This window comes from Centroberyx gerrardi, chromosome 7 (assembly GCF_048128805.1).
Source record: "Centroberyx gerrardi isolate f3 chromosome 7, fCenGer3.hap1.cur.20231027, whole genome shotgun sequence".
Taxonomy (NCBI): domain Eukaryota; kingdom Metazoa; phylum Chordata; class Actinopteri; order Beryciformes; family Berycidae; genus Centroberyx; species Centroberyx gerrardi.
The window spans coordinates 10,005,134-10,031,256 of NC_136003.1; the positions used below are offsets into that span (position 1 = coordinate 10,005,134).

A 26,123-nucleotide genomic window follows, 5' to 3' on the forward strand; every position below is an offset into this window, starting at 1 on the left:
ATTCGGTTTACTCTAAGTGTTATCCCCAGCCTTGGTCTCTAATATTAACGCACACATTCTAATTGACAGACCGTCTTCATCTGAGCTACCTTTTCCTGTGTCAGTGAGACACAGCCATGTGTGGACAGGCACAGCTGTAGTTACAGCATGGCTACACAAGGCATTTGTAGTGCAGTAGTTCTCATTGGTTCCAATGGACCGTTGCATCTTGCCCTTTTCAGTGGGCATCATTGTCTTACGCTCTGCTGTTACCAGCCTGTTTCAGCCATGTGTTAAAGAAGGAGTCTAAATCGGTTCAACATCAGCACATGGCATGAAGTGAGAGCCAATGCACCTTTTTTTTGGCATGCTAGCAAAATTCTACATGCGTAGCTTTTTTCTGATTGGTGGAGCAGAAAAGGGAAGGCAGTTAGCTGCGTCGTGAGTGGCTCGTCCAGCAGCAGCACCCAGGGGTCAAGTGCTGCAGACATTCCAGAACTTTGTAGGACATTCCAGAACTTTGTAGGACATTCCAGAACTGCTCATACCGCCCCTGTCGTCCAGAAATAACAGCATGCACACGCACACACACACAAACATGTGAAAAGATAGACATGCAACACACACACACACACACACACACATACAGCTCCCAGAGGGCCGGCTCTGTCTAGACACTGAGGGCAAAACAACAGAAACCTCTCACAAGCAGCAAAATTCAATGTGTTCTCCCTGATGGAACTCCATTATGCCCTCAACTTTGGTATAAATACTGGATGAAGGAAGATGTTGAGCAAACATTAGTTTTGGCTTAGCTGAGAAAAGGTTATATATTTTCTTTCCTCTCTTCATGTCTTCACCTCACTTTTTCCACACCCTCTTTCTATCCATTTTCACCCATTTCTTCCTTATCTTCCCATCTCTCTCTCTCACTCTTTCTCTCTCTCTCTCTACTTCCCCTCCTCTCTCCACCTCCCCACCCCCTCCAGGCCTGGGTCCCTCCTCGCTCCACCAGACCCTCCCCCCAGGCTACCCCCCCTCTCTGCCAGGCTCCATGCCCCCTCCCTACCAGTTCGCCAGGGACCCACAGTCTGGACAGCTAATAGTCATCCCTACTGAACACCTGCCACACTACGGTATGAAAGCTACTTTTTGTGTGTGTGTGTTCATGTGTGTGTGCGTTTATGTATGAATTATAAATTATGCTGGTATATGTGCATGTGGTTTAATTCTGTACGTGCTGGTTTGTGAAAATGGAGACTCTATTGCATGGTAGCGATGTTGAGTCCTATTCATTTAGAAGTGCTGTTTATTTGCATTTGACATCAATACATTATTACTGCATTAATTTTGAGACATCAGGATAATTACTGTAAACAAACAAGACAAGATAGTCGTTGAGAATATTGGCAGCCTCTACACTGCATGTTACATTGTGCCAGTGGGTTTAACAGGAAATCTGCTGGATTGCTTTAGGGCACAAAACAGGAAGAGGCCGCTGTTCTTCCAGCACAAACGGAACTAAAGATTTCAGAGTTGGAAAAATCACTTCCAACATGAATCCTGTTCAGTAAAGCAAAAGAGAAAACGGGAAGCAATGGGGTTTATGGGAAATGTGGTCTTAATTTTGAGAAACACAAGCTCTAACAATACCACCGGTGTGAGATACCAACCACCTCAACCACGGTCTCGTTTGTTTACACTTAATTTGACAATGATGAATCGACGTTTAAAAATGCTATACGTCGCACCATTAACTTTCAGGTTTGAACGGATATTTAAGTTTGCTCTCTTCCTCGCTCCCCTCTTCTCCGCTCTGCAGGAGGCGATGTACTGGAGCGCGGCGCCCCGGTGTGGTCGGGGGTGTACGGTACAGGCAGCTCGCTGCAGCACGCGGCCCAGGCCCAGCTCCAGCTCCTCTCCCAGCAGCAGATGCTCCGGCAGCACGAGCTGCTCATGATCCAGCAACACACAGCACAGGTCCTGGAGCTGCAGCGGAACGCACAGCTAGTAGTAAGGGACATTTCCATGTTCCATCTTGTTCATGTGCTTAGACACACACATCATCAAGTCCTGGACCTGCAGCTCGTGCTAAGATATTTACATACATATATATGTATAGCTACCTACACCTACATACACAAACAAGAAAATATAGCAGCCCTGGAGCTGCTAAGGAATGCACAGCTAGCAGACATTTATGTGCATATATATGTCTACTTACACACACAGATGCATATAAACAGCTGCAGATGAATGCACAGCTAGTGGTGAGGCAAAGAATAGTACATACACACACATGCAGACATCTGTACATACACACAACCAGGAGGCAATTACAGAGGGAATGAGTTGGGACGCCATACACCTTGTTTTCACAAATGTCTCAAAAGGTGTTAAAGTTGCACAACAAATAATCTTGCAGATAAAATGCAAGAAGTACAGGCGTGAGTGCACAGCCAGGGGTGAGATTATGGAGACACAGTGGCACAACACGCTGTCACATTCACACGTACACACACTTCATATACAGCAACACACACGTCACGTCCCGGAGCTGCGGGGAGATGCAATTATAGAGATTCGAACACAGCATGCAAGCACACACTTTCATTAACACTCTCAGGCACAAAGTCTGTCACGTAAGACACATATAGTAAGTGCACAGCGCTCTTCTTTCTCCCCGTGTTGCAGGAGCGTCTGAAGGCCAGCGAGCACAGGCCGGAGCTAGAGGACAAAGCGGACAAGCGGAGCGCCGAACCGAAGCCCCGCCCCTCCTCCATCTCCTCCACGTCTCCCTCGCCCGTCTCCCTGCACCCCCGCAAGCCTCCGCCTCCCTCGCGCTCGCCCACCCCCTCCACCTCCTCACTCACCCCCCTGCCTCCGCTCCCCTCGCCGGTGACCACCCTCAAGTCCGAGGAAGGGGGGCAGAGGGCGCTGTCTCACCCCCCCACGCCACTGCCTCACCCGCCCTCGCCCCGCTCGGCCTCTCCTCCCCCCTCCTCGCCCCGCCGGCCTAAGCAGGAGGCGGCGGAGGAGGGGGAGGTGGGGAGGAGAGGGCAGAGGGAGGGGCAGAAGCCGGCCGCCGCCCCCTTCCAAGGCATCTATTCAGGTGAGGCTGAAGAAATGTTAAAGGAACAGTTCACCCCAAAATGAAAATTCAGTCATTAACTACTCACCCCATGTCAGTCGAAGCCAAACACAGCGTGAGTTAGCCTTCATACTTCCTTTTCAGCTTTCTCTCAAACTATTGAAGTTAACAGGGCCATTTTTTTACAGCTCCAAAAAGCATAAAATATCCTTCAAATTTCTCCAAACAGCTCTTGCAGCATAATTCCAGGGCTTTGTAGGTAAACGATTGCACCGTGGGTCCAAAAGTCCAGTATTTACTTAATTATCTCGTTTGTCAACAAAACACTTGGATTATGCTTCATGAGCTGTTTGGAGGAATTTAATGGACGTTTTATGCTTTTGGGAGCTGTAAAGAAAATGGCCCCATTACCTTCAGCACTTAGGGAGAAGGCTGAGATGGAACTACAGGGGCTAACTTGTTATGTTTGGTTTTCGTATGAACTTCAATGAATGACATAGGAGTGATTAATTCATGACTGAATTTTAATTTTGGGACAAACATTGTTTATGCTCTCAAGTATAACGCTACATAGATGGATTTGTGAACGATGGATAGATCAGACCGGTGCATCATTGTGTATTAATCAGTGACTCTAACCTTGTATATTTTTGCTTTGCTGCTTTTACAGACCTCCCCCCAGGTTACCCATACCAGTCCATCACTTCCCCGTTTGGCTCTCCGTTCCCCCCCTACCACCACCCACCTCCCACGGGGGCGAACACAGAAACTGTCCCGCCCCGCCGCTCCCGCTCTCCAGCCCCGGGTGCCCCCCTGCCCTCAGCCCACCTTCATCCCAGGCTGCTGGACGCCGACGTCAAGCCGCAGAGCCGGGAGCTGCCGGAGACGGGCCCCGCTCTCAAACAGGAACCCAACCTGGAGCAGCCGCAGCTGGGCCTGACTCCGGCAGCTGTGGGGCCTCTTCGTCGGAGCTGCAGCCCCGTCTTAATCAGCCAGGAGAGAGAGAGAGACCGGGACGCCCCCAAGCCCCAGCCTCAGCCTCTACCTCTACCACTGCACGTCCCGAGTCCCCCGCCCCAGCAAGGGGAGAGATTGGAAGAAGCCAGGGAGGAAGAGAAGGAAGGAGGGCAAATCAAAATGGAAGTGTCATCTTACCCCTGTCAGGCAGCGTATCCAATCCCCGTTCCTCTCCCGGAGCCCAAACCGGAGGTCGTCGACGAATTGGAGCGAACGCGCTATCCATCGCGCATCGCCGCAGGTTCAGACGGACAGGAGGCGACAGCGGCACAGATGTGCGGGTCATCAGAGCAAACCGCCAGCGCCGCGTGCGAGCTGGAACAGCCTGACACTCATATCAACTCGCACGCTCTCCATCCGAAAGAAAGTGCCCCCGAAGCCCCCCTTTACCCTCCTCCCCCCTCCGCCTCTCCTCTCCCACTGACCATCGTTCCCGAGGATCCCATGGCAGGGATGCTCGCCCTGCTGACGGCCAGCGAGATGCCCCAGGCCAGCCCCAGCGTCCCCCCCGCCCCGCTACTCTTACCCCAGATGGAAGGCAGCGGCGCCGGGCCTCTGGAGGTCCTGGCTCTGGAGGGGATGGCCCTGCTCAGCCACATGGCCCAGCTGGAGATGGAGCGCATCAGCCAGGAGCAAGGTGAGAGAGGAGTAGATTTGAGAGACCGGGGGATCGGAGGCGTGAAGAGGTGGAGAATGAGAAAGGGAAGAGTGAAGGATAGAGGAATGAAGGGAAGAAAGAAGAAGATAAGCTGAAATTTTAGAGGAAGGAAAGATTAACGGAGAAAGGATAAAGAGAGGAGAGATGACTAAAGCAGAATGAGAGGGGGAAAGCAGAGAAGGGAAGGCTGTTGAAATTCTTAAAGCAGCAAATCCAAGTGACGGGCAGCTACTGTATAATTTCAGTCTGATTATTTTCACATTCCGCTTTGGCTGTGTGACAATGTCACTGATTGCCTCCAGTCTTGGTTCATAGATTCAGTGTAGACCTGGAGCCACAGGAATTGCATTATTGATGGATTTGAATTTTTCAGAGGGGCGATTTTTTTTTTTCTCCCCCAAGTTCGACATACAATTCAAATCTTTAATGATGATTTTCCAAGGTGTTTCTGCTTTATTTGAAAGCACACAGTGGAGAGAGACAGAAAAGATGCAACATGTAACGGCATGATACCAAAAGTACACGGTCTGCATCTGAGTCTATAGTCCGCACCTCCAATATTTCGTGCTATTTTTTCTGCGTTGCTCTGATCCCATCCCTGATTAAGAGTTCATATTGCCCCTTAATGTCTTTATATTCCTCTAATATCTTAATATTCTCTCTGCATCCTGTCCAGACGTAGCACTGGGGGGTCTGGACTGTCTTCTGGAGGCGAGCAGACAGGTTCTGTTGGAGGCAATCGAGAAACAGTCCCACATCGACCTGCCCAGACAACTGGACCCCAACAAGAAGTACAGCTGGAGGCAGAGGAAGGAGGAGCCAGTAAGATGACTCTCTAGACTTGGAAAAAGTTGTTGGGGGGGCAGGGTGGGGGTAAAAGTCTCCCAAATCATCCAGATGTCTTTGTCTAGACTGGATGAATTGAAGATGCTACAGTTTGTGAAATGTTGCGACATGGAGTTTCCACTTTTCCATCTCTTTCTCCTTTCTCTGACTTTTCTCGTTGTCTCTTTTTCTCTTCTCACCATGCATCCCTCTCCCTGCAGTTGTTCAGTAAAGTGTCTATGGACGTGTTGGACGCAGTGGAAGTAGACTATCGTGTTCGCCTGGCCGAGCTGCAGAAGACCTACAAGGACAAGCAGAGAGAGCTAAGCAAGCTGCAGAGACGCAGAGACAGGCAGTGAGTATTGCTTCACAAGACACACACACACAGGCTTAGAGTCTCATACTCACTTTATCACACTACTACTGTTGCACACTGATGTGCAGCCAAAATGTTCAAGTGTCCCCCCCCTCAGACACACACACCTGTAACACCTGTATGTTGTGTCAGTGAGCGGCAGCAGCAACAGCAGGAGGATGAGAGGCGGAGCCTGACCAGACGGGGAAGGGGAAGACCCAGGAAGAGGAAACACCTGGTCACGCCTACCAAACTGGACAGCAGGCCTGGAAAGTGAGTGCACCCCTGAGCTTGATCTATAGTCCAATGTTGAGTCACTGTATGTTGTGTGCAAGATCCATTTTTGGCTTTGTGGGCATGCACTACATACCATGCTAACACTCCCGTGTCTCAGGCTGGGTAGGGCAGTGCAGTACTCGGAGGACTCGGAGGCCGGGGAGGGGCAGAGGAAGAGGTTCCGGCTATCCAGAGAAGAAGAGGATACAGAGGGAGGGAGTGGAGGAGTGAAGATGAAAAAGAAGAAAAAGAAGAAGAAGAACTGGAATGACCAGGAGCCATCCACCAGTCACGCTCTAGAGGTAAGCCACTCGGAAGAGTGTGTGTGTGTGTGTGTCTGTGTTTTACTCTTCGCCCCAATGTAAGGCTGTGCTCATTACTTAACCGTTGTTTGCGGTGTTCTCAGGTGTTAAAGGCGAAGCGCGGCCACATGTGTGAGCAGGAGCAGCTGGCGTCGGACCTCGACCGAGCCCTTTCGCTCTCGCAACTGGGCTCGCTCGGCGCGTCCCGTAAACTCTCCTCCGACCCTAAAGTAGACAGGCCAAAGGGCAAGTCTGCGGACGGTCGGGGGAAGGAGCGAGGCCTCCATTCGCCGGGCAAAAGAGGGAAACACAAGATGGCCTCGGCCAAGGCTTCAGCCTCGGAGAGCAGCCGGAAGGTGAAAGGTCAGAAGAAGACTTCTTTGTTCTCTCCCTTGAGATCAGAGCTCAGCAGCTGCTCCAACAGTGAGTACCTAGTGACAAACAGTCTGAACTAACCGGTTTATATTCAGATGAAGAACCATTATAGTCCAAGTGATGTTTTCACTTCACATCATCTAAACAGACAGTTTGGGGGTTTGGGTTTTATGTGCATCCGTAGTTAATGACAGTCGAGTTTGTGTGCTTTTCAGGTGATAAATAACATTTACATTAGAAATTATTTGGATTATCTATGCTGGTGCAAGTACTTTCACAGTTTAACGAGTAACTAAACCCCAAACCCAAATCTGTGTAAAGCCTGACGTATAATGGTAAAAAGCATGCTATTGCAATTGCCATCTGTTATTGGCTGATCTTTGGTGCCAGGTGATGTCACCACCTGTTGTACTCTATAGAAGGTGACATCACCTACCACCAAAGATCAGCCAATATGGCCAATATCAGCCAGATGGCCAGTTCAGTAGCATGCTTTTAACCATTAGATATCAGGCTTTACACAGATTTGGGTTTGGGGTTTAGTTACTCTTTAAAGTAAATGTTCAAACCGACTTGAATGGTTAATGCAACGATGAAACCATTCTACCACACGCTGAATACTTTCATTCATTGTATGGATAATCCTGAGAAAATTAGCAAATGCACAGGGCATCTACAACCTAAATGACTCATATGGTTCTTCCTCTCAAAGCATCACGTGAACCATCGTCTGCATTACTGCATGCATCCTGCAAACCCAGCAGGCCATTTCATCATTTAGTCTGTTTAGCCTTATGTTGGGCTTAGCTGAGTCAATGTTGTTGAAGCAGGAATCTCCTCGGTGTCTGACTGTGTTTGATGTCACCCTTGTTGACCGCACAAGTCTCTAACTGTACTCTCTCTGCACTAGACTCAGATTCGGAGGAGGACAGTTCGGCGCGAGGGGGCTGGCCCCCTCTCTCAGGGACGCGTTCCCACGGCAACCTGCCCAGGAAGAGGTCCGCGTCGTCGCCGACGACCCTGCTGTCCAGTCAGAAGTCTCAGAAGAAGAAACACAAGCACTTATCCCTGCTGCTGGAGGAGGCGGGCCTTAGCTCCTCTGACGACTCCTTTGACCAAGGTTACTGACCAAACCCCCTGCTTACAGCTCCTCGCCCCTAGCTGGTTGAGTCAGACAATAAGGTGTCTTTGAGCATCGTCACAGGTTGTGTCTTTGCTTGCTTTTTTTGCTAAGGCGGCCATCTTCAGAATGTGCTTTAGCTTGACCATCCCTACCTCTCTCGCTGCTGGCTTCTCTGCAAAAGTTGCCTTTGTTTTTTTTTAAAAGAGTTTACCTTTTTCTATGGTGTTTTTTTTTGTTTTGTTTTTTGCCTGGATTGCAAAGAGTTTTTGTAGCATTTGTACATTAAAAATTGTGTGAATGTTGTGAGTTTTTTCATATAAAGTTGTATTGCAGTTTGGTGCCTATAAGCTTTATTAAAGGTATTGATTTGATTGGTACAGAAAGCAAAGCGCTGTGGTCCTTGTGTCTGCTTCATCTGTCTGTCCGTCTCTGTCAGTCTGTCCAGCTGCCACTGCACCTCACACATCCTTAGAGCGCTCTGTTCGTCAAATATCCCTCTTTGTCTCTTGACCAAGGTTGCAAAACACTGTTGAGCTTTAAGTCTACATTTGGAAACATGTAAGTCATATATTAAGAAGCTTAGTTCAGACCACACAGAAATGTGAACAGAAATTTTTATTGGACAGAAATAACAGGGAGGTTTTTTCCTGGTCAATTTCAATGGTCACATGAAATGGAGAATTGTCATGAATTTGGTTCCTGTTTTAATGTGTTGGATTTGGTTTGTTATATCTGGATCGGACTAAATATTTAGTGATGTTGAGGTCTGGTTTTTGATGTTTTGGGGGAAACTCATTACTAATTACAAAATTCTTGATGGAACCAAAGCTTTTCCAGCGATCTTACTAGCTGGTTGGGATATTTGGACAATAGGGCTCCTTCTCCCTGTCTACTAAACCTTCAATAACCCTTTTCCCTTTACGTTGCTCTCTCAGACACCTCGCTCTGTCACCTCTCACCTTTCACCCCTCACCTCTGACCCCTGTCCTCCCCATGATGCTTTGAGTGTCTCTCAGCCTGTTCCATGTGCTTGTGCTGCTGCCGCCGCGACATTACAGAAGCTTGGCAAGGACTAGCGCAGCCTCGAGCCTATGCTACCTCGCTACGGCTAGTCTACGCTGCGGCTAAAGCTTTGCTTAAGCTAGACTGTGCTGAGGCCAGGCTACGCTACGGCTAGGCTGCGCTCTCAGCGCTGCCCCGCCCCACCCTGCCCCGCCCCGCCTCGCCCTGCCTGAGGCCACACCCCTGTCACCTGCTCTGTAAGTAGGAAGTGCCCCTCCCTCTATTCTTTATTGACCCATAACATGGAATAATTTGCTGAAATTGAACTACAATATGAATCTGGTGTTTCTTGCTGAAAACATTAACTTTTGCCTTAATTTTTTCTTTATATTTTTTCTTTTTTTTTTTTTGTTCTCACAAATTGAAGCTCTTTAAACTGAAGAGTCATGGTTACACCCCCTACCCAAGGCCCACTTCATGTCCCCTGGCTTGTTAAAGTTATGGGGAGACTTACTCAGCTTGGACAGAGGATGTAACCATGGTTACTCAAACCTCATATGGGCATTACCATGGGGCCTCACAGGGCTGTCCTCTCAGAGCCTGCCTGTTGTATTGTCTGTCTGCTACTGTTAACGCATCGTGGATACACAGCACAAGATCTGGACCAGATTTGGCCCCAATAATAATTGGTCCAACTATGTATATAAGAATCTTTTACAGAGCGCCCTAAACAATTTGAAATGAGATTTGGAGGATAGCTACTCTTGTCTGGAAAAAGGAAATAAGTTATTAATATGTGCATTGTATTACATTTCTATTAAAACAGTTTATTAAAACAAGAAGTCAAAGAATCATGTGATTTGATTCTCTTTGCACTTCTGCTATTGATCGATTTAATTCAAATTATGCCACAAATTTCAGTGACGTTAACCTCCATAAGTGTTTTTTTATTTGGTGATTTGATTGTTAAATATGACATTTGGTGAACATCCATTGTAACAAAATAGTTGACTGCCTTTGTAATTGGCACGTTTGTTATGCTGTAATTCCAGTCTGACTTTAAAAGGAGGCTGTTATGGCAGCTGTGGTGCTTGGTGTTTGAAGAAACCTTGTACTGTGCATCCACCCTTACTGTTAACACTCTAACCCCGAGGAGACGCACTCCTCCTGTTCATCTGTTGCCATGGACCTAACTGCTAACTACCAACAACACACAGCTAACCAACAATATGCTACTGTATGTGTGTGTGTGTGTGTGTGTGTGCGTGCCTCTGCTTACTTATGTGCTGTACTGATCTGTCAGGCTCACTGCAGAGCTAAAGGATGAAGTGGGAGTGCAGTTTTCACTTCTTGGTTTCTTATTCTCATTTCTCTTCTGTTTCCCCTCTCTCTCTCTCATTTCCACTCTGTCCATCTCTCTCTCTTTTTTTCTCTCCCTCTCTCTCTCCCTGCCTCCCTCTCTCTCTCTGTCACATTCTGTGAAGGGCTTTTAATAATAAATGATATCTGAGTCAGTGTTTCGGCTCTGATGGCCTCAGCAGCAGAGTGTGTGTGTGTGTGTGTGTGTGTGTCAGTGTAGTTCACATGCATGTGTTAAAGCCCAATTTTTCCCGCTGTATTTTGCTTACACAGCATTACAGTATGAAGACAGGCTGCAGTGGTTTGGACAATCTATCTCTCTCTCTCTCTTCTCTCTCTCTTCCTCTCCTACTGTTTCCAGCATCTTGATAAAAAAATGCTTAGATTTGTGATAGCATGTATGCAAGTGTGCTTTGTGTATTTGTATAGACAAATAGGTATTTCCAACCTTTCTATTTAGCCCCTTGCTTTCAGACCGGCCACTTATCTTCACCCGCTTTGTTTCCTTTGTAAAAATCACCCAGTATGCTTCACTCTTTGTGTCCAGAGTCAATGGAGACAATAGGAAGTCAATTGACCCTTGGCCCAGTGTTTACCAATGGTGCAGTCACCTTTTGTCTCCGGGCCGCAGTAACAAGATCTTTTCTCTGTGAAACCCAGAATCCTCTGAGGAAGACGAGGACGATAATGAGGACGAGTCGGAGACGGAAGACAGCGGCTGTGAGGAGAGCGGGCTGGGTCTGCTGGCGAGGTTCGCAGCGAGCGCGCTCCCCGTCAACTCCGCCCCCCTGACCCTGCTCCACGACAACAAACACCGCAGCAGGCAAAGCACTCTGGGTAAACACAAGAAAACAATACACAAACACGACAGCGCGCAAAATGATTATAGGTTAGATGGTAGAGTTTTGTGTGAGTCACCGTCAAGTGAGCACAATGAAATGCTAAGCTGAAGGAAGATTTCCTTTTTATGGACTAGCTGGGCAAGTGGAAGGAGCGCATGAAAGAAAAACACACAATAAAAGAACAAATCTTTTATTATGTTGCCCCAAATCAAACAAAATGCAAACAGAATTTCCTGCTTTTACACATTCTTCTTGTTTCCTTAACCAGATTGCTGACTATAATTATAAGGTTTCGCGGTTGAGCAGGTTCTCTGCTTGAGCATTTGTTCAGGATTATGTTATTGATTCACGGTTAAATATTCATTCATTTCTAATTGTCACGTCAAGGTGCGCGTAATGATTCAGTCTTGAATTATTTATTAGTTTCAAATGGATCAATAGTCTTATTCACTGGGTTATTGATTTCACGCAAGAATCTAGCACCTTACTTTGTTATTTGCTTGGTGATTGTGGGAGCAGCCTTCTATTTTCTCCATAGGATCAGTGTGTGTATGCAAGGTGTGTTTATGGACAACTATGTGGGTCTGTGTGTATTCATGTGTGTGTGTTTAACTCTTTAACTCACCCTCTTGGCTCTTTTCAGGCAAAGTGTGTTCTTTGTTGTATGAAGTTGTGTGTTTGTGTGAGATCTAACATCATGTAACCCTCTCCTCTCCTCCATCAGGTTCGTCAGAGTGTGAGTGGTCAGATTCGGGTTCTGACTTGCGACTGAGGAAGTTCCCCTCTCTGCTGCACGGCAAACGCTCCGCCCCAGAACTCCCCCTGTTGCCCCCGGCAACGCGCCGCGTCGACCAGAGCAGCCCCGCCAAGCGAGACGAAGCCCTGCCAATCAAACGCAAGCCCCTGCCCAAGCCGCGCCCCTCGCCCAGGTCGCCACGGCGATTCAGCTTCGACCTTGGCTCCGGTTCCGGGTTCGGAGGGTTCAGTGAGGACGAGGGCTGGAATCGGCGACGCAGCGAGAGGATATTCCTCCACGACGCCACCACCTCGGCCAATCAGATCTCCCCGTCGACCTCTGTCTCCACCAGTCAGAGCTCTCCCACCGGTTCAGCTCCGCCCCTCACCCCTAAGCCCGCCTCCAGACCCAAAGCCGCTCCACCCAGCAGGGAGGGGAAAGACCTGGTGAAAGTACGTCAATAATTCATTGGGTTGTTATTCACCAACTGGGTCAAGCCAAAGAGAAACAAAGAGTCGTGTTTTTTTCTCCTCCTCTCTTAGCTCATCCTCCCTTCCTCATCTGTTAGTGTTTCACCCTTCAGACTCTGGCTCCCTCGTATCTTTCTGTCTCCCTTGACACCTGTGTGTGTGTGTATGTGTGTGTGTGTATGTATGTGTGTACGTGTCTGTCAGAGTGCCAGCAGGGTTTCCTAGTACTTCAGTCACTGCGGCAGTCCCCTGCTGTCTGTGTCGTGTTGTTGACAAGAAAGGACAACTGCAGCCGCCTGGCAGCAGCCCACCCTCAGTGTGTGTGTGTGTGTGTGTGTGTGTGTCTGCGCTTGTGCAAGTATGCACGAATATGTAAATCTGCCCAATAGAGCAGCATTCATAGGCGTGTTTTAACTGTGTGTGTGTCCTCTGACAGAAAAAGAAGCTGAAAGACTCGCCTCTGCCCATGAGCCCGCCCCCTCTGTCTAGTCCAATCACAGACGGCCCTGTGGCTCTAAGCCTCAGCCCGGCTCGCAAGAACCAACCAAAAGCCAAGCCCAAGCCCAGAGAGGTCAGTGGCATGATGGATCTGTTCAAAGTCATTATCAAAGTAAACCCAATTATCCTGGCAGGGATAAAACCCAGAATGCGTCAGTAATGAAGATAAAAATGTACACACACACACACACCTACGCACACTAGCTGTGCTTTTAACACGTGCAAACACACACAAAAGCATACACAGAAACACTCAAGATGTCTCAAGAAAGACTTTCATGGCTCGGGGCTGGGTGTTGTAATTAACACTTCTGTTGTTCTGTTAGAGCGATATTGGCAGACATTAACTCACAAATTTACAATTGTTGATTGGCCTAGCTGTGAACCGCCTGACCCGATGTGATTCTGGGGAGCAGAAAACACAAAACTCTTAATCAAACTTCTGCATCGTGTGGTTTTACACCAATGTATTCCTTTGCGACCCATCTGCCGCCAGCGAAAACCGGAGTATGTTTTGGAAACACTGAAGCGTGCACACGGCTATTTGCGGTGGCGGTGGCAGGCTGGGGTGGGTAGGATTGTGTATTCAACACCATAAGTGCTGTTAATATGTTATTGTTTCACTTTGGAAAGTTTATTGGTGGCGTGCCTGTCTGATCGCTCGGTCGGCTGCCCCCGATAAATCTTGTGCAGCGGGAAGAAGGCATCAGGTGCAGGAGTTTCATTCCAAAATGAGATTGCACCATTTGGATAAAAAATGACACCTCGTCTTACAGAACAATCGCTGAAATGAAAGTCACACATTTCTGCTTACTGCTGAAGTTCTTAGTCACCTTAAGACATTTTTTTATACAATAGTTCTGTTCATGAGGGCAGAATAATGTGTGTTTTTGAAATATTGGCTGATACAGATGAGCTGAATTTTCCCCTAAATGGATGTATAGTGTTTTGGAACGAAAGCCTTCATGTGTGTGTGTTTGTGTGTGTGTAGCCTTCGAGGGGGGCGGTGAGCCGGCTGATGGAGAGCATGGCGGCAGACGAAGACTTCGAGCCCAACCAGGACAGCAGCTTCAGTGAAGACGAGCTCCTCCCCCCGCGCAGCAACAGCCTATCAGAGCGCTCCTCCACACCCGGTCAGTACACACTCTACGCACTACAGGCAGCTTGATGTACATCTGAATTACTTTGGTTTAAAGAAGTGGTCTACAATATTGATTCATATGTCTGACTGATAAGGATATATATATCTATTGATGTATTGCCTGTGTTGATTTTTCAGCTCCAGTGCAGTGTGTGTTGGATAAAGATTCTCTGGTGGACGGACTCAGAGTTTTGATCCCCATGGACGACCAGCTACTGTACGCTGGACATGTGAACACTGTACACTCCCCTGACATGTGAGTACACACACACACACACACACACACACACACACTACTCACTTCCTCAAGCCCTAAGAGGAAGTGTTATTATGCAATATCTTCTCTTCCGCTTGTAATCCAGGTACAAAGCACACTGACCTTTTACTAAGCCCTCATTTGCAGACTGAGTTGCTAGACTTTTCATGTGCACAGTGCAAAAATGGAAAAAAATGGTTCGAAAGACTGGTTATACCAGGCTTCATACATGCAGGCACGCCACCTATACACTTAAACATGCCCACACACACACAACCACATGCATGAATACACACATGGAAAGTACAGAGACACAACTGCAGCTGAAAGTCCTGATTTTTCCAAAACAAAGCGGTATATTCAGATTTAATCTCAGCCATCTAGTTTACACTCATATCCAAGGTGACTTAAATAAGTGCAAACAGTATACTAAGTCAGTATAAACGTCATTGATCATATTCCCATTTTTAACTTGCGTGACACTCAGGGTGGGAATGTCTACCTGGAAGATTGGCATAGCGCATGAAGACGACAGAGACAAACTGGATAGAACGAGAAAATAAATCAAAAAAGTTAGTTCGCTTACTAGCTAAGTAGCTACCAGCTAGCTATCTAGCCTAGATTCTGGTAGCTAGTTATAACGTTAGTGGGCCAAATATATTACCTTAAAATGTGAACCTACATCACTCTGGATTCTTAAGATACATTAGTTTCTAAAACCTTTTCCAGTGGGGAATCTGTAAAATGATACATTTTGGTAGACAACAGTAGGACAGAGCTGAACTGTACTTGCATAGCAATATTTCAAGAATTAAGATTCAATTAAAAAATAAGATTTCATGTTGTTGCTTGCAAGGAACCAATTACAATGCTGAGAATTAGAGAAGTATCGATGTGTTTTCACTGGTTATTTCGACGTCACGCGACACTGGAATCTTGTGACAGAAAAGGAAACCAGTATAAAGTACCAATCTTAGGAATGACCTGTCTGACAGCAGGTTTAAAACAGCTGACCTTTGCCCTCTGACCCCACAACCACTGACCCCTGCCCTCCACCCTGCAGATACAGCGTGGTGGTGGAGGGGGAGAGAGGCAACCGGCCACACATCTACTGCTTGGAACAACTGCTGCAGGAGGCTGTGAGTCAACTGCTTCTTCTGATTATTGTGTGTGTGTGTGTATGTGTGTGTGTGTACTTGCGCTCACGTACCGACACTCCACATTCATGGAAAATGAAATGCTCCACATTTCCCTCTCTCTCTGTCTTTGGTGGTAGATGAGGTGTGAACCATTTCGAGCGACTACAAAAGTGAAATTGTTTGTGTGTGGGTGTGTTTGTCAGTCAGCCCTATCTCTGTAATAATACATAACGGTGTGTTTGTGTGTGTGAAGGTGCTTTATTATGTTGACATTTGAGAGTTATTTATTCCGTATGTGTAGATCATCGATGTGAAGCCTCCGTCGGTGCGCTATCTCCCTGAGGGCAGCCGCATCGCTGCCTACTGGAGCCAACAGTACCGCTGCCTCTACCCCGGCACTGTTGTTAACGGTACAACAACACACACACACACACACACACACACTTACATACAAGCAAACACACACCACCCATATTAATGTTATGATTTATTATCCGCTTACATGGAGAATCTTATTGTAGCCGGTAGCACAAACAAACATAATTGATCTTAGCAGACACGCTAAGCATAGTTTATTATTAAGAAGAGTTTGATGGTTGTGGGAATGAAACTTTTTTCAGCACTGGTGACTACCTGATAGTGTTATGCATTGAGGAAGTGTTGTTGCTGCTATCCATATCACACATTTCTGACTTAAAAATCTAAATAGGGGGAAAAAAGATGTACTTCTACTGTCTTCCTTACATTCACATACATAAAAACAAACTATTTATTCTAACTATTTGGATTTTGTCTGTTTGTGTCCTACAGGGAGTTCAGATGTCGACGAGAACGACGACCTCATCACAGTGGAGTTTGACGACGGAGACACAGGACGCATCCCGCTGTCCCACATCAGACTGCTGCCGCCAGACTACAAAATCCACTGTGAGCACACGCGCACACATACACACACACACACACACACGGTCGGTGGACGGCGCTGTGAAAGCAACACTTCAATCAATCATACACCCTCTCATCAGCTTTCTCTTGTTGCCTTAGTTCCATTTCAGCAGGTCTTACCTCTGTTCTGCTGAAAGAGGGAAGGAGAGGGAGGCCCACACACACACACACACACACACACACACACACTCTCTCTGTCTTTCATCGCAACTTTCACACGCCCTCATGGATTTCAATTTAAATACACACACTCACACCATATACAGTACATTAAGTCAAATAAACACCAAACACTCACTTTCCTTCTCTCTCCCCATCTCTCTTACCCGCTGTGCTTGGTTTGGACCATGGTATATTTACCTAATGTGTGTGTGTGTGTGTGTGTGTGTGTGTTCATGCCTGTGTGCACTTGCGTGCATGCTATGCGTGTGTGTGTTGATGGTTTTAGCATAGGTGTTTTCCCAGTTGAGTGCTGCTAACTTACAGTATTACGGTACATTGCTGCTCATTACACTGCTGTATGTGTGTTATGTGTGTCCTATGTGGATGTGTTCCTCTGGCCTAAAGCCTGGTTCACGCCTCATGAGGAAAGGCGTACTTGCGGCCAAAATGTTGGCTGCATTTGAGAGGTTGTGCTCAAGGTTGTCCAGGATTATCTCAACAAAGAAGAAACTGAACCGCTGGCCAATTTTGGTGTTTTTTCCCCTCTCGTTGGGGAATTCGGATAGCTGAACTTTTCTACAGCACAAAAAAGTACTGGGGTTTTCAGGTTTCAGTCGTCATAAAAGCATAAGAAGCATTGTAGCTGGCGTGCTTGAAGCCACACAGAAAGTATGAACCGTAACCCGGCCCTCTGCCTCCAGGTGCGGAGCCTTCCCCTGCGCTGCTAGTGGCCAGCTGCTCCAGGAGGCGGGTCCGGAAATGCAGTAAAGAGGGCAAAGAGGCGGGGCCAAAGCCGGAGGAGGCCGTTCCTAAAATCAAAGGAAAACCTGGTCGCAAGCCCAAACCCAAACCTGGTGAGCTAATCAAATCTTTCCCCATGGATTGATTGACTGATTGATTTATGGATGGATGGATGGATGGATGATTGGATTGATTGATTGATTGATTGACTGACCGACCGACCAAAGTTTCCGTTTTGTCATTATATAGATGTAGTTTGCTCGATTGCATTGGTGCTTCATTGGTTGACCAATTGCTTTTTAAACAAAGATGTAACCTCACTTACTATGAGTATTAAGCTTAATGTTATCATAACTACTCTATTTTACTACTACTCTACTACCACTACTATTTGTCATTACTAATGTTACTAATCTTACTAATATTCATTGCCCATGAAGTCTAATTCTTCTTGTGTCAAATGTATCAGTAAAGTGCGCAGGGAGAAAGAGTGAGGTTCCCAAATGTCATAAGCCAAAAGTGTCAAATGTATTAGAATTATTAAAGAAAGGAAAGGTAATGCTTCCCACAGGAGGTAAAAATAATGGAGGGGGTGCTTGAAATAAAACTAAGTGCAATGTGCATTAAGTACCCCCATCATTTTTGCTTTTTATTTGAGATATTCTACCTTTTTTTCCTCTGAGTAATTCCTTGGGACCAGTAAAGGACATTTCCTCACACACTGGAGCCAAATGTGTCTGCATAACGTCATAAAAAAAGAGATGGATTTGACATTTTTGGCTTAGTGCTCCTCATGGAAGTGCACTGTGTTTCTCCTGTACCTTACTGATCCATTTAAGACAATTGATATCAGACTTGATGTGTAATAGATATTAGAAATAATAATAGCAATGAGTTGCATACAAAAAGACAAAACGTATTGAGACAGTACCGTGACATTATTGAAGTTTATTATAGAGGCCATTTAAAAGCCATAATCAAAAATTGGTAGTCTGTTGTCTCATGTTCATCTTTTGATGAGAAAGTAATATTCCAATGTAGATAAATCATCATCTTTTCTGTCTTTGTAAAACAACAGAACCAACGAAAATAGCTCCAGACTTAGAAACGTCTTTCATCAGGAACAGCACATATTTGACTACCTCTGTTGTCTTTGATATCAGTTTGATGTATTTGCCCTAACAGCTCCATTGTTGTCTCCAGTGCTCAGAGAGTCTGTTATTTTAGCTGTAATATATGGCATGTTGCATGTCTGATTTGCTGACGCTGGACTTGTTTCTACTGGGTAAGCAATTCTTAAATGCAAGGTTTTTATTTCAGAGTTGTTTCCTTGCTGATTTGTCTACCACTCACAGTGTGTGAGGCTGTAGACCACAGAAATCCTGAAGCCACACAATGAAAACTTCAGCATATCCAGTGTAAACCCAGTTATAGTGTGTTTTGGCTAAAACATAAAGCAGTTAGTTATTAAACTTTTGACTTTTTCTCCCGCTCTTTCCAGAGACCTCAATGAACCCAGATGGCCGGGAGAAAGCCGACCCTCCATCTTCCTCCACCCAGCCCTCGGAGAGACCCCAGCCTCCAGCCAAGCCTGCCCAGGATAGGGCCTCCTCTGTCCAGAAAGCAGCTCAGGAAAGGCCCCTGCCCACCTCCAGGCCGACACCGGGAACCCAGACCAAACCGGGTCGAAAGAGCTCCACCAGCAGCAGCAGCAGCAGCCCTACTCTTCCACCCAACCAGGTGTCCAGGAAGACCAGCTCGGCCCAGCCTCCTCCTCCTAAACCGGCCCGCGCTCTCCCTCCATCCCTCTACCCCTCCACCTATGGGAAGGTGCTGACTGTGGATCTGTACAGCGAGCCCAACCTCAGCTCTTACAACAGCCAGCGCAGAGACAGGGAGAATAACAGCAACGTGAGTCTCAACAGTACCGTCAGTCCCACCAGCAACAGGCCAATGTCCAGACCCAATATGGCGGCGTCATCTACCGCACCGAAACCCAGTGCTACCTCCACACCCAGACCCACTTCCACTTCCACCCCGAAGACCAAACCCTCTTCGGACCATCACAGCGGGTCCAGATCCAGCCTCAGCTCTATCCCCAGCCCGATCTCCAGGCTATCCACAGGCAAATCCAGCACTTCACTGACTCCCAGACCTTCATCTTCTTCACTATCATCATCATCATCTACCCCTAGACCCAAACTCAAGATGCCGTCCGACCAGCTGTCCTCCAGCTCCAGGCCCAGACCCAGCCCGGGACCCAGCCCTATCTCCAGACCCAAGCCCAGGCCGGGGCAGGGTGACGTGGGCTCGGGCGTGAGGCGGAAACCCCTGTCTGCGGAGCCCCTGGTGAAACTGGACCACGAAGGTGTGACCTCCCCCAAGACCAAGAAGACCAAGGCTCTGATGCTGCTGGAGGGGCGGGGCATCCGGCGAGACCACACCCCCATCGCCACGACCACAGCCAGTCAAAAGCCGCTGAAGGCCAAGGTGAGAGCTCCTGAGAGAGAGGCTGGCCCGCCGGAGAAAGACCCCACCTACAAGGCGCCGATGCTGGGTAAGGAGAAGGCGGACAGCCGCGGACCCGGTGGTAGAGGACAGGAGAGGGACAAGAGAGAGGAGAAAGGGAAAAAAGAGGAAAGAAAGGAGGTGGAGAAGAGAGAGGAGAGGAAGGTGAAAGAGGAGTCTCAGAGTAGCAGCAGCTCAGAGTCGGAGGAAGAAGGGGACAAAGAGAAGATGAAGAAAAAGAAGAAATGCACCTCTAGCTGCTCTTCCTCTTCATCGTCCTCCTCTGGTTCCTCCTCGTCTTCCTCGTCGTCATCCTCCTCCTCCTCCTCTTCGTCGACTGATGACTCCTCCTGCAGCTCGGACGAGGAGAGGACCCCCACGCCCCCCCCGGCCCCCGTCTCCCCGCCTCCAGCGCAGGACAAACAGAAAGAGCAGAAGAAAGAAGAAGAAGGAGAGGAGGTGAAGAAGGAGGCAGAGGTAAAGGTGGAGGAGGAGGAAGGAGAACCACCTCCTCCCTCTCCGTCCCCGTCCCCTCCAACCTCCCCCAGCCCTACTCCTCCTGCTCCCACTAAACCTGCAAAACCAGCCACTGGAAAGGGCTCCGGGCAGAGGGGCCGCCCTCCTAAGCCGAAGCCCAACGGAGGTGAGGGGAAGGTGGGGAGACCTAAGCGGAGAGAGGGGGTTCATCTCCCCACCACCAAGGAGCTGGCCAAGCGCCAGAGGCTTCCCAGTGTGGAGAACAGGCCCAAAATTTCAGCCTTCCTCCCAGCCAGACAGCTCTGGAAGTGGTTTGGGAAACCCACACAGGTGAGGGAGGACTCCCAATCAAACACAAGTCATATTTTTATACACAAACATTGTTGCAGTTTCATTATGTGTAGCATTTTAATATAAATAATAAATCAACATGATATAATAAACCGTCAAATGCACACAAACATCACAATCTAATATAGATCACAAATGGACTGATTTCATCTGAAAGGCACAATGTTAAATACATTGTGAATAGTTTCAACTGGTCAGTCATTGTACTTCCAATTGCGGCCCCGCTCTACATTTAAGTTTATTTTTCAGTTATGTATTTGTACATATAAATAATAAAACACAGAGAGAAGAGAGACAAAAGCACTGTAGTGTATTATATCACTCTGTGACCAGCCTGTCCTCTGCAAACCCCCAGAGACGCGGCATGAAGGGCAAGGCCAAGAAGCTCTTCTACAAGGCCATCGTGCGCGGCCGCGAGATGATCCGCATCGGTGACTGTGCCGTGTTCCTGTCCGCGGGACGGCCCAACTTGCCCTTCATCGGCCGCATCCAGAGCATGTGGGAGTCCTGGGGCAGCAACATGGTGGTTCGGGTCAACTGGTTCTATCACCCGGAGGAGACGAACCCCGGCAAGAAACTCACCGACAAGAAGGTAGGGATGCTGTAGTGTTACTTTTGGTTAAATAAAGGTCAAACTGTAAATTAAAATTAAGGCAAAGGCAAGCAACTTTAGAAAAAAAATGACTATGAAGTGACGAACTGGAAATTAATTTTTCATCTTGAGCTGCAGCATGGATTTTCTTTGGACTTTTTGTTCTTTCTCCTTTGTCAGGGAGAAAAGGGATTTAATCTTAAAACCTAAAACAAAGTTTTTCATCGAATGCAACTTGTTACATTAGTATGGTTTGCCTGATTGAATCATCACGGTTAAGTAATAATTTATGAAATAAACACATATCAGATACAGTGCGTTAGTAGTTTGAGAGGCCAATATGTAAAAGACATTTTTCTAAATGCGAGACTTCTGTCCTCCCTAGAACTGGGATCAGATGTGCGGTCAGTCTTTACCTGCAGCTCTACACTCCTCTATCCAGAGAAAAGACTTCATGGAGGTGAGAAAAGAGGAAATATTATTGTACCAGTGTTTCATCCAACACAGATAGATCTGAAATAAAACCCCTTGTGTGTCTGGTTGGCAGCGCGCCCTGTACCAGTCGTCCCACAGCGACGAGAACGACGTGCAGACGGTCAGCCACAAGTGCCTGGTGGTGAGCGTGGAGGAGTACGAGCAGATGACCCACACGCGCCGCTACGCCGACAGCGAGGACCTCTACTACCTGGCCGGCACCTACGAACCCACCACCGGCATGATCTTCAACACCGACGGAGTCCCCGTCATCTGCTGAACACGCCACACACACACACGCGCGTTAGAGACACGGAAACGCGCTTACGAGCCGGTGACACACCAACCAGCCGACTTGGACCTCACTACGAGTTGACAAATGACGAGTCGAATCACTGATCTTCATTCAGGATGGATCTTTCACAGCCCGGACTCAATGAACTCACTCCTCTGATATCGTGATACACTTATTACAGACTGTTGTGAACAATTACTACTACAGAGACGGGAGACACTACAGACAGTATTACAAGGAACAAGTCTCCTGAAACACACACACACACACCCAAACTCCATTCACACCTACAGTTTTGCTTAGTGTTCATGGGAAAGGGAGATTCTCATCAGAGCGGAACACTTCTGAGCACTTCAGTCTCCTTTTATGTGTAAATACCACTCATACACACACACACACAGATGCCTGTAAATACTCACTCCCGTATAATACACACACACAGATATATAGAGGAAAATACGAGTGTTTTATTTTCATGTAATAGATTTATGTGAGAGTACTTTTTTCTAAAGAGGTAAAACAGACAAGAAGCTTTAATGAACTGTGAATGATCCTACAGGAGAGAGGGAGTGTCTGTCCGTCCGTCTGTCCCCCCCCCCCCCCCCCCCCCCCCCCCGGCCCCGGGCCAGGACAGACAGACACACTGCGGTGGTGTGACGTTGTGATTATGATGTTGCCGTGGTGATGTTACAGTCATGTTACAGTCATATAAATGTATCTACAGAACAGCAGGAGCGACAGACGCAAAGAGAGAGAGAGAGAGACGCACAGATGGAGAGAGAGAATTAAACACTTAGACTCGATCCTCCCTTAATTTAACCCCCACGCAAATTCCCCCTTGACAATCCTACCGCAGGCGGACAAACCTGTCTGTGCGCTACGAAAACTCCTGACTCCCTCAAAGACTCAGGCTAAAGAGAGAGGAAGGAATCTTATACACTTCCTTGTTTTCATCTTTGAGTTCCAAGGAAAAATCCACCCTAAAAACACTTTTAACACTGTAAAAACAGCTATTGAACATCACAGATCGATGATATAAGAGTATGCCAGGGTGGATTTTTCCTTTTTAAAGGTGTATTCAATGTTGCAAACATTGCAGTAATCTCAAGATGCATCAAGGCCACATTGACCATGATTAGATTAACTGTAATGATCGTCTTACAGGGTTTGGTTGTGTGTTCAGCACCTTCCTTCATTCTTCTGGCTGCAATAACTGCAATGTAGGCAACCTGGAACGCGTCTGTGTCCTGTGTTGTTGTTGTTATTATTATTATTATTATTTCTTTTCTGCTGTTTTATGGGTGTCCATCTTACCCCCCTTTCGACCGCACCTCGCCCTCCAAGCAGTCGGTTGTATCTTTGACATGAGTGCACTTTTGAACGAGCCGCTCACTGAGCTGCACTGCAGGGGAGAGGAGGGGGGATTGTGTCGGGAGTCTTGTATGTCTTCCTAGAGTACTTACTAATCCCTCCGACCCGTCTCGCCGCCTCTCCTCTGCACCCCCCCCCCCCCCCCCCAACAAATGCCAGTGACACCCTTCGCCCTTCCACACAGACACGCCAACACACACACACACACACGATAAGTATGTACCGCGTCCCTTTTCACACGTTCGTACGTCTCCATTTGACTCTCTTAGCTGCTTGTTTGATTTATTTTTTTCTACGTGCCTAATTTGAGCGTTTTTAGGGGGAGACCGTTGAATGTCATGCTCAGGGTTGTGAGCGTTCGGAGCGGCCTTACTCTCCCAGGCCTTATCGTGAGGATTCGCCAAATCTGTCTTAGGTCCCGCCCCTCGCTATCCTCGCCTCTGATAGGTGCAGAGAGGTAATCTGATTGGTATTTTGCCCTGTCGGCTGACGTCGGGATACGCCTTTCTTCTTCCTGATTTGTGCTTTACTCAACTCTCCATTCCTGAGCTCTTTAACCCACTTAGAGTTACACTATTGTGTATAGAGTGTCTATCAGATATATCAGTATCTATATATATATATATATATATCTGTGATTATCATGTTGATTTTCTCGTATGTCTCTTACCACATTGCCCTGTCTCTGCTCGCCGCAGAGACTGAAGATTGTCTTGTTGATATTCAATAGGTTTAATATTTTCTACTCTCTTGAGATCGTTTGGTCTTGTCTGGATGTGTCCGATTATATTAGGTTGTATTGTATTTTCTGTTCACTCTAAGATTGCTGCGTGACGTCCGGAGGAGAATCCGAGATATTAACAGTTTCCCGATAGATGACAGGAGATTTGTGAAGTGTCAGCCGTTGTAGTAGCATGTACTATGAATGCAGACACGCAGTAAAGGAACGTTTAATCATGTGCTGCTAGTCTGAGTATTGAGAGCCCATATAAAGTGGTCTAACCAGGTACCGTGTGACTATATGTTCTGTTTTCCGAGATGACGGTGTAGATATCAACCTGAATGATCGAGCGATGCCAGAAAATCTGATCTGCTAAAGACCCCCCCCCCCTGCCCCCCATCCCTCCTTAAGCTGCTGCTCTAATGTTGGCTCCCTGGGGCCTCGAGTCCTGACCGGAGATCCCTGCCTGCGACTCATCGCGTCTCTGCAGTCCGTCTCTCATTGGCAATCGATGCGCGATTGGCCGAAGCCTTTGAGTGACAGGCGGGGCCGAAATGGATCTCGGGGTGGGATCTCGGGTCTCGGAGCGTAACGGATATACAGGTCGTATTCGGTGTTTGCAGAGTGAACAAGTTAAAGTGCCCGTTATGAATGTTTGTTTACCCCTGGAGCTGCTCAAGCACTTTCTTCTCTATGTGTGTGTGTGAGAGACGGATAAGACATCACACACTTATCCCCCGGTATTACCACATGCACGCACACACACGCGCACACACACTTACACACCTTTTCTAGCCCCTAAAGGGGTGTGTTATTGCCTTCCAATCTCTATTTGCCCCCCTTTTCTCCGTCCAAAGCCCAGCCATAGGCCTTCGTACAGGGTCCAACACACACACACACACACACACACACAAGCACACACACTTATTCCCAACTTCCCCTTCACTTTCATTTGGTGTCATATATTTTGAGAGCGTCCGTTCCGTTTGTCGCCGTTTCTACGTTTTACTTTTGCTTGTAAACGTCTCTGGACGTTTTTTTGTTTCGTTTTTGCTACGAATTTCTGCTCTTTTTATTTGCATGTCTCTGTCGTCGTTTTTGTTTTGTATTTTTGAAGAAAAAAAAATCATTTCATTTCCTTGCTTCCCCTCTCTGAACAATCGTCCACGCCTCTCGAGCAATACCGCTGACAGGCACTGGGAGCTAGCTGCTAGAGAGAGAGAGGAATGGGAGAGAGAGCAAAAGAGAGAATGGGGGAGAGAGAGAGAGAGAGAGAGAGAGGTGGACTGGAGGCTGGTTCTTCGTCTGCTGTTCCTTCAGTATCGTTATCGTCCTGTTACAGAAACAAACGAAAAAAAAAAAGATTATTTTGAAAATAAATAGAAAAAAATCATCTAAGTTTTGTAAATGATCCTTCACCGTCGAGGGGGAGAAGAAGCTATCAGAATATACTTTGTACACATGTCTAATCTTGTAAAAATGCAAAAAGAATACATTTTAGAGATGAAATCTGAAACCGGATATATTCTGTCGCCCTATACTATATGTGTAAGGAACTGTTTTTGTTTTTTTTCTTTTTTTTTCTTTTTTTTTTTACAGACAGCAACCAAGTTTATCAGTGTTTCTTTTCAATCGTTTTAGTAACTCAATATTTTATAGTTAATCAATAAACAGATGGAACTGTATTTCTGGCGTTGTGTGAGTCTCTGCTTATGAAACCCTGAACCCTTTAAGCTTCTCTCCTCTGATATCACCGCTTGTTGATTCCCTTTGTGTGTTTTTTTATATATTTACTCTTCCTCATCCCTCTCTTTTGATGCGTCGTGTTCACTTCAGTCATGAATATTACACCAGGAAGACATGAGCGGGAATTCCCAACGCAATTTTCAATTTGTTTTCAATTTTATCTCAGCCTTGACATAATCTATATTGATTATCTTCCCTCCTACACAACCTGAGCGATACTTTAACGAGATCGCTCACGGTAAAACATTCCACTAATTTCAGTTTTGTTTTGATCTTTCCACTGACTCGGCTCCTCT

General features: G+C 47.1%; 1 protein-coding gene across 3 annotated transcripts in view; it reads left to right on the plus strand.

The window, feature by feature from the left end:
* tnrc18 (trinucleotide repeat containing 18) overlaps positions 1-25,766 on the plus strand; it is a 47,627-nt gene extending 21,861 nt beyond the window's left edge. For 2 of the 3 annotated variants that reach the window (XM_078284885.1, XM_078284886.1), the window contains exons 8-30: positions 969-1,115; positions 1,802-1,992; positions 2,674-3,091; positions 3,741-4,724; positions 5,422-5,567; positions 5,792-5,925; positions 6,079-6,198; positions 6,320-6,503; positions 6,608-6,926; positions 7,789-7,998; positions 11,023-11,199; positions 11,929-12,392; positions 12,847-12,981; positions 13,900-14,041; positions 14,188-14,305; positions 15,369-15,444; positions 15,746-15,854; positions 16,255-16,371; positions 17,253-17,405; positions 18,794-20,607; positions 20,984-21,220; positions 21,606-21,680; positions 21,768-25,766. In XM_078284885.1, coding sequence (XP_078141011.1) covers positions 969-1,115; positions 1,802-1,992; positions 2,674-3,091; positions 3,741-4,724; positions 5,422-5,567; positions 5,792-5,925; positions 6,079-6,198; positions 6,320-6,503; positions 6,608-6,926; positions 7,789-7,998; positions 11,023-11,199; positions 11,929-12,392; positions 12,847-12,981; positions 13,900-14,041; positions 14,188-14,305; positions 15,369-15,444; positions 15,746-15,854; positions 16,255-16,371; positions 17,253-17,405; positions 18,794-20,607; positions 20,984-21,220; positions 21,606-21,680; positions 21,768-21,974 — 6,677 coding nt within the window. In that variant the 3' untranslated portion in view covers positions 21,975-25,766. The remainder of the gene's footprint in view (positions 1-968; positions 1,116-1,801; positions 1,993-2,673; positions 3,092-3,740; positions 4,725-5,421; positions 5,568-5,791; positions 5,926-6,078; positions 6,199-6,319; positions 6,504-6,607; positions 6,927-7,788; positions 7,999-11,022; positions 11,200-11,928; positions 12,393-12,846; positions 12,982-13,899; positions 14,042-14,187; positions 14,306-15,368; positions 15,445-15,745; positions 15,855-16,254; positions 16,372-17,252; positions 17,406-18,793; positions 20,608-20,983; positions 21,221-21,605; positions 21,681-21,767) is intronic. The other variant, XM_078284887.1, reaches the window with a different exon arrangement.
* Positions 25,767-26,123: the final 357 nt, after the last annotated feature.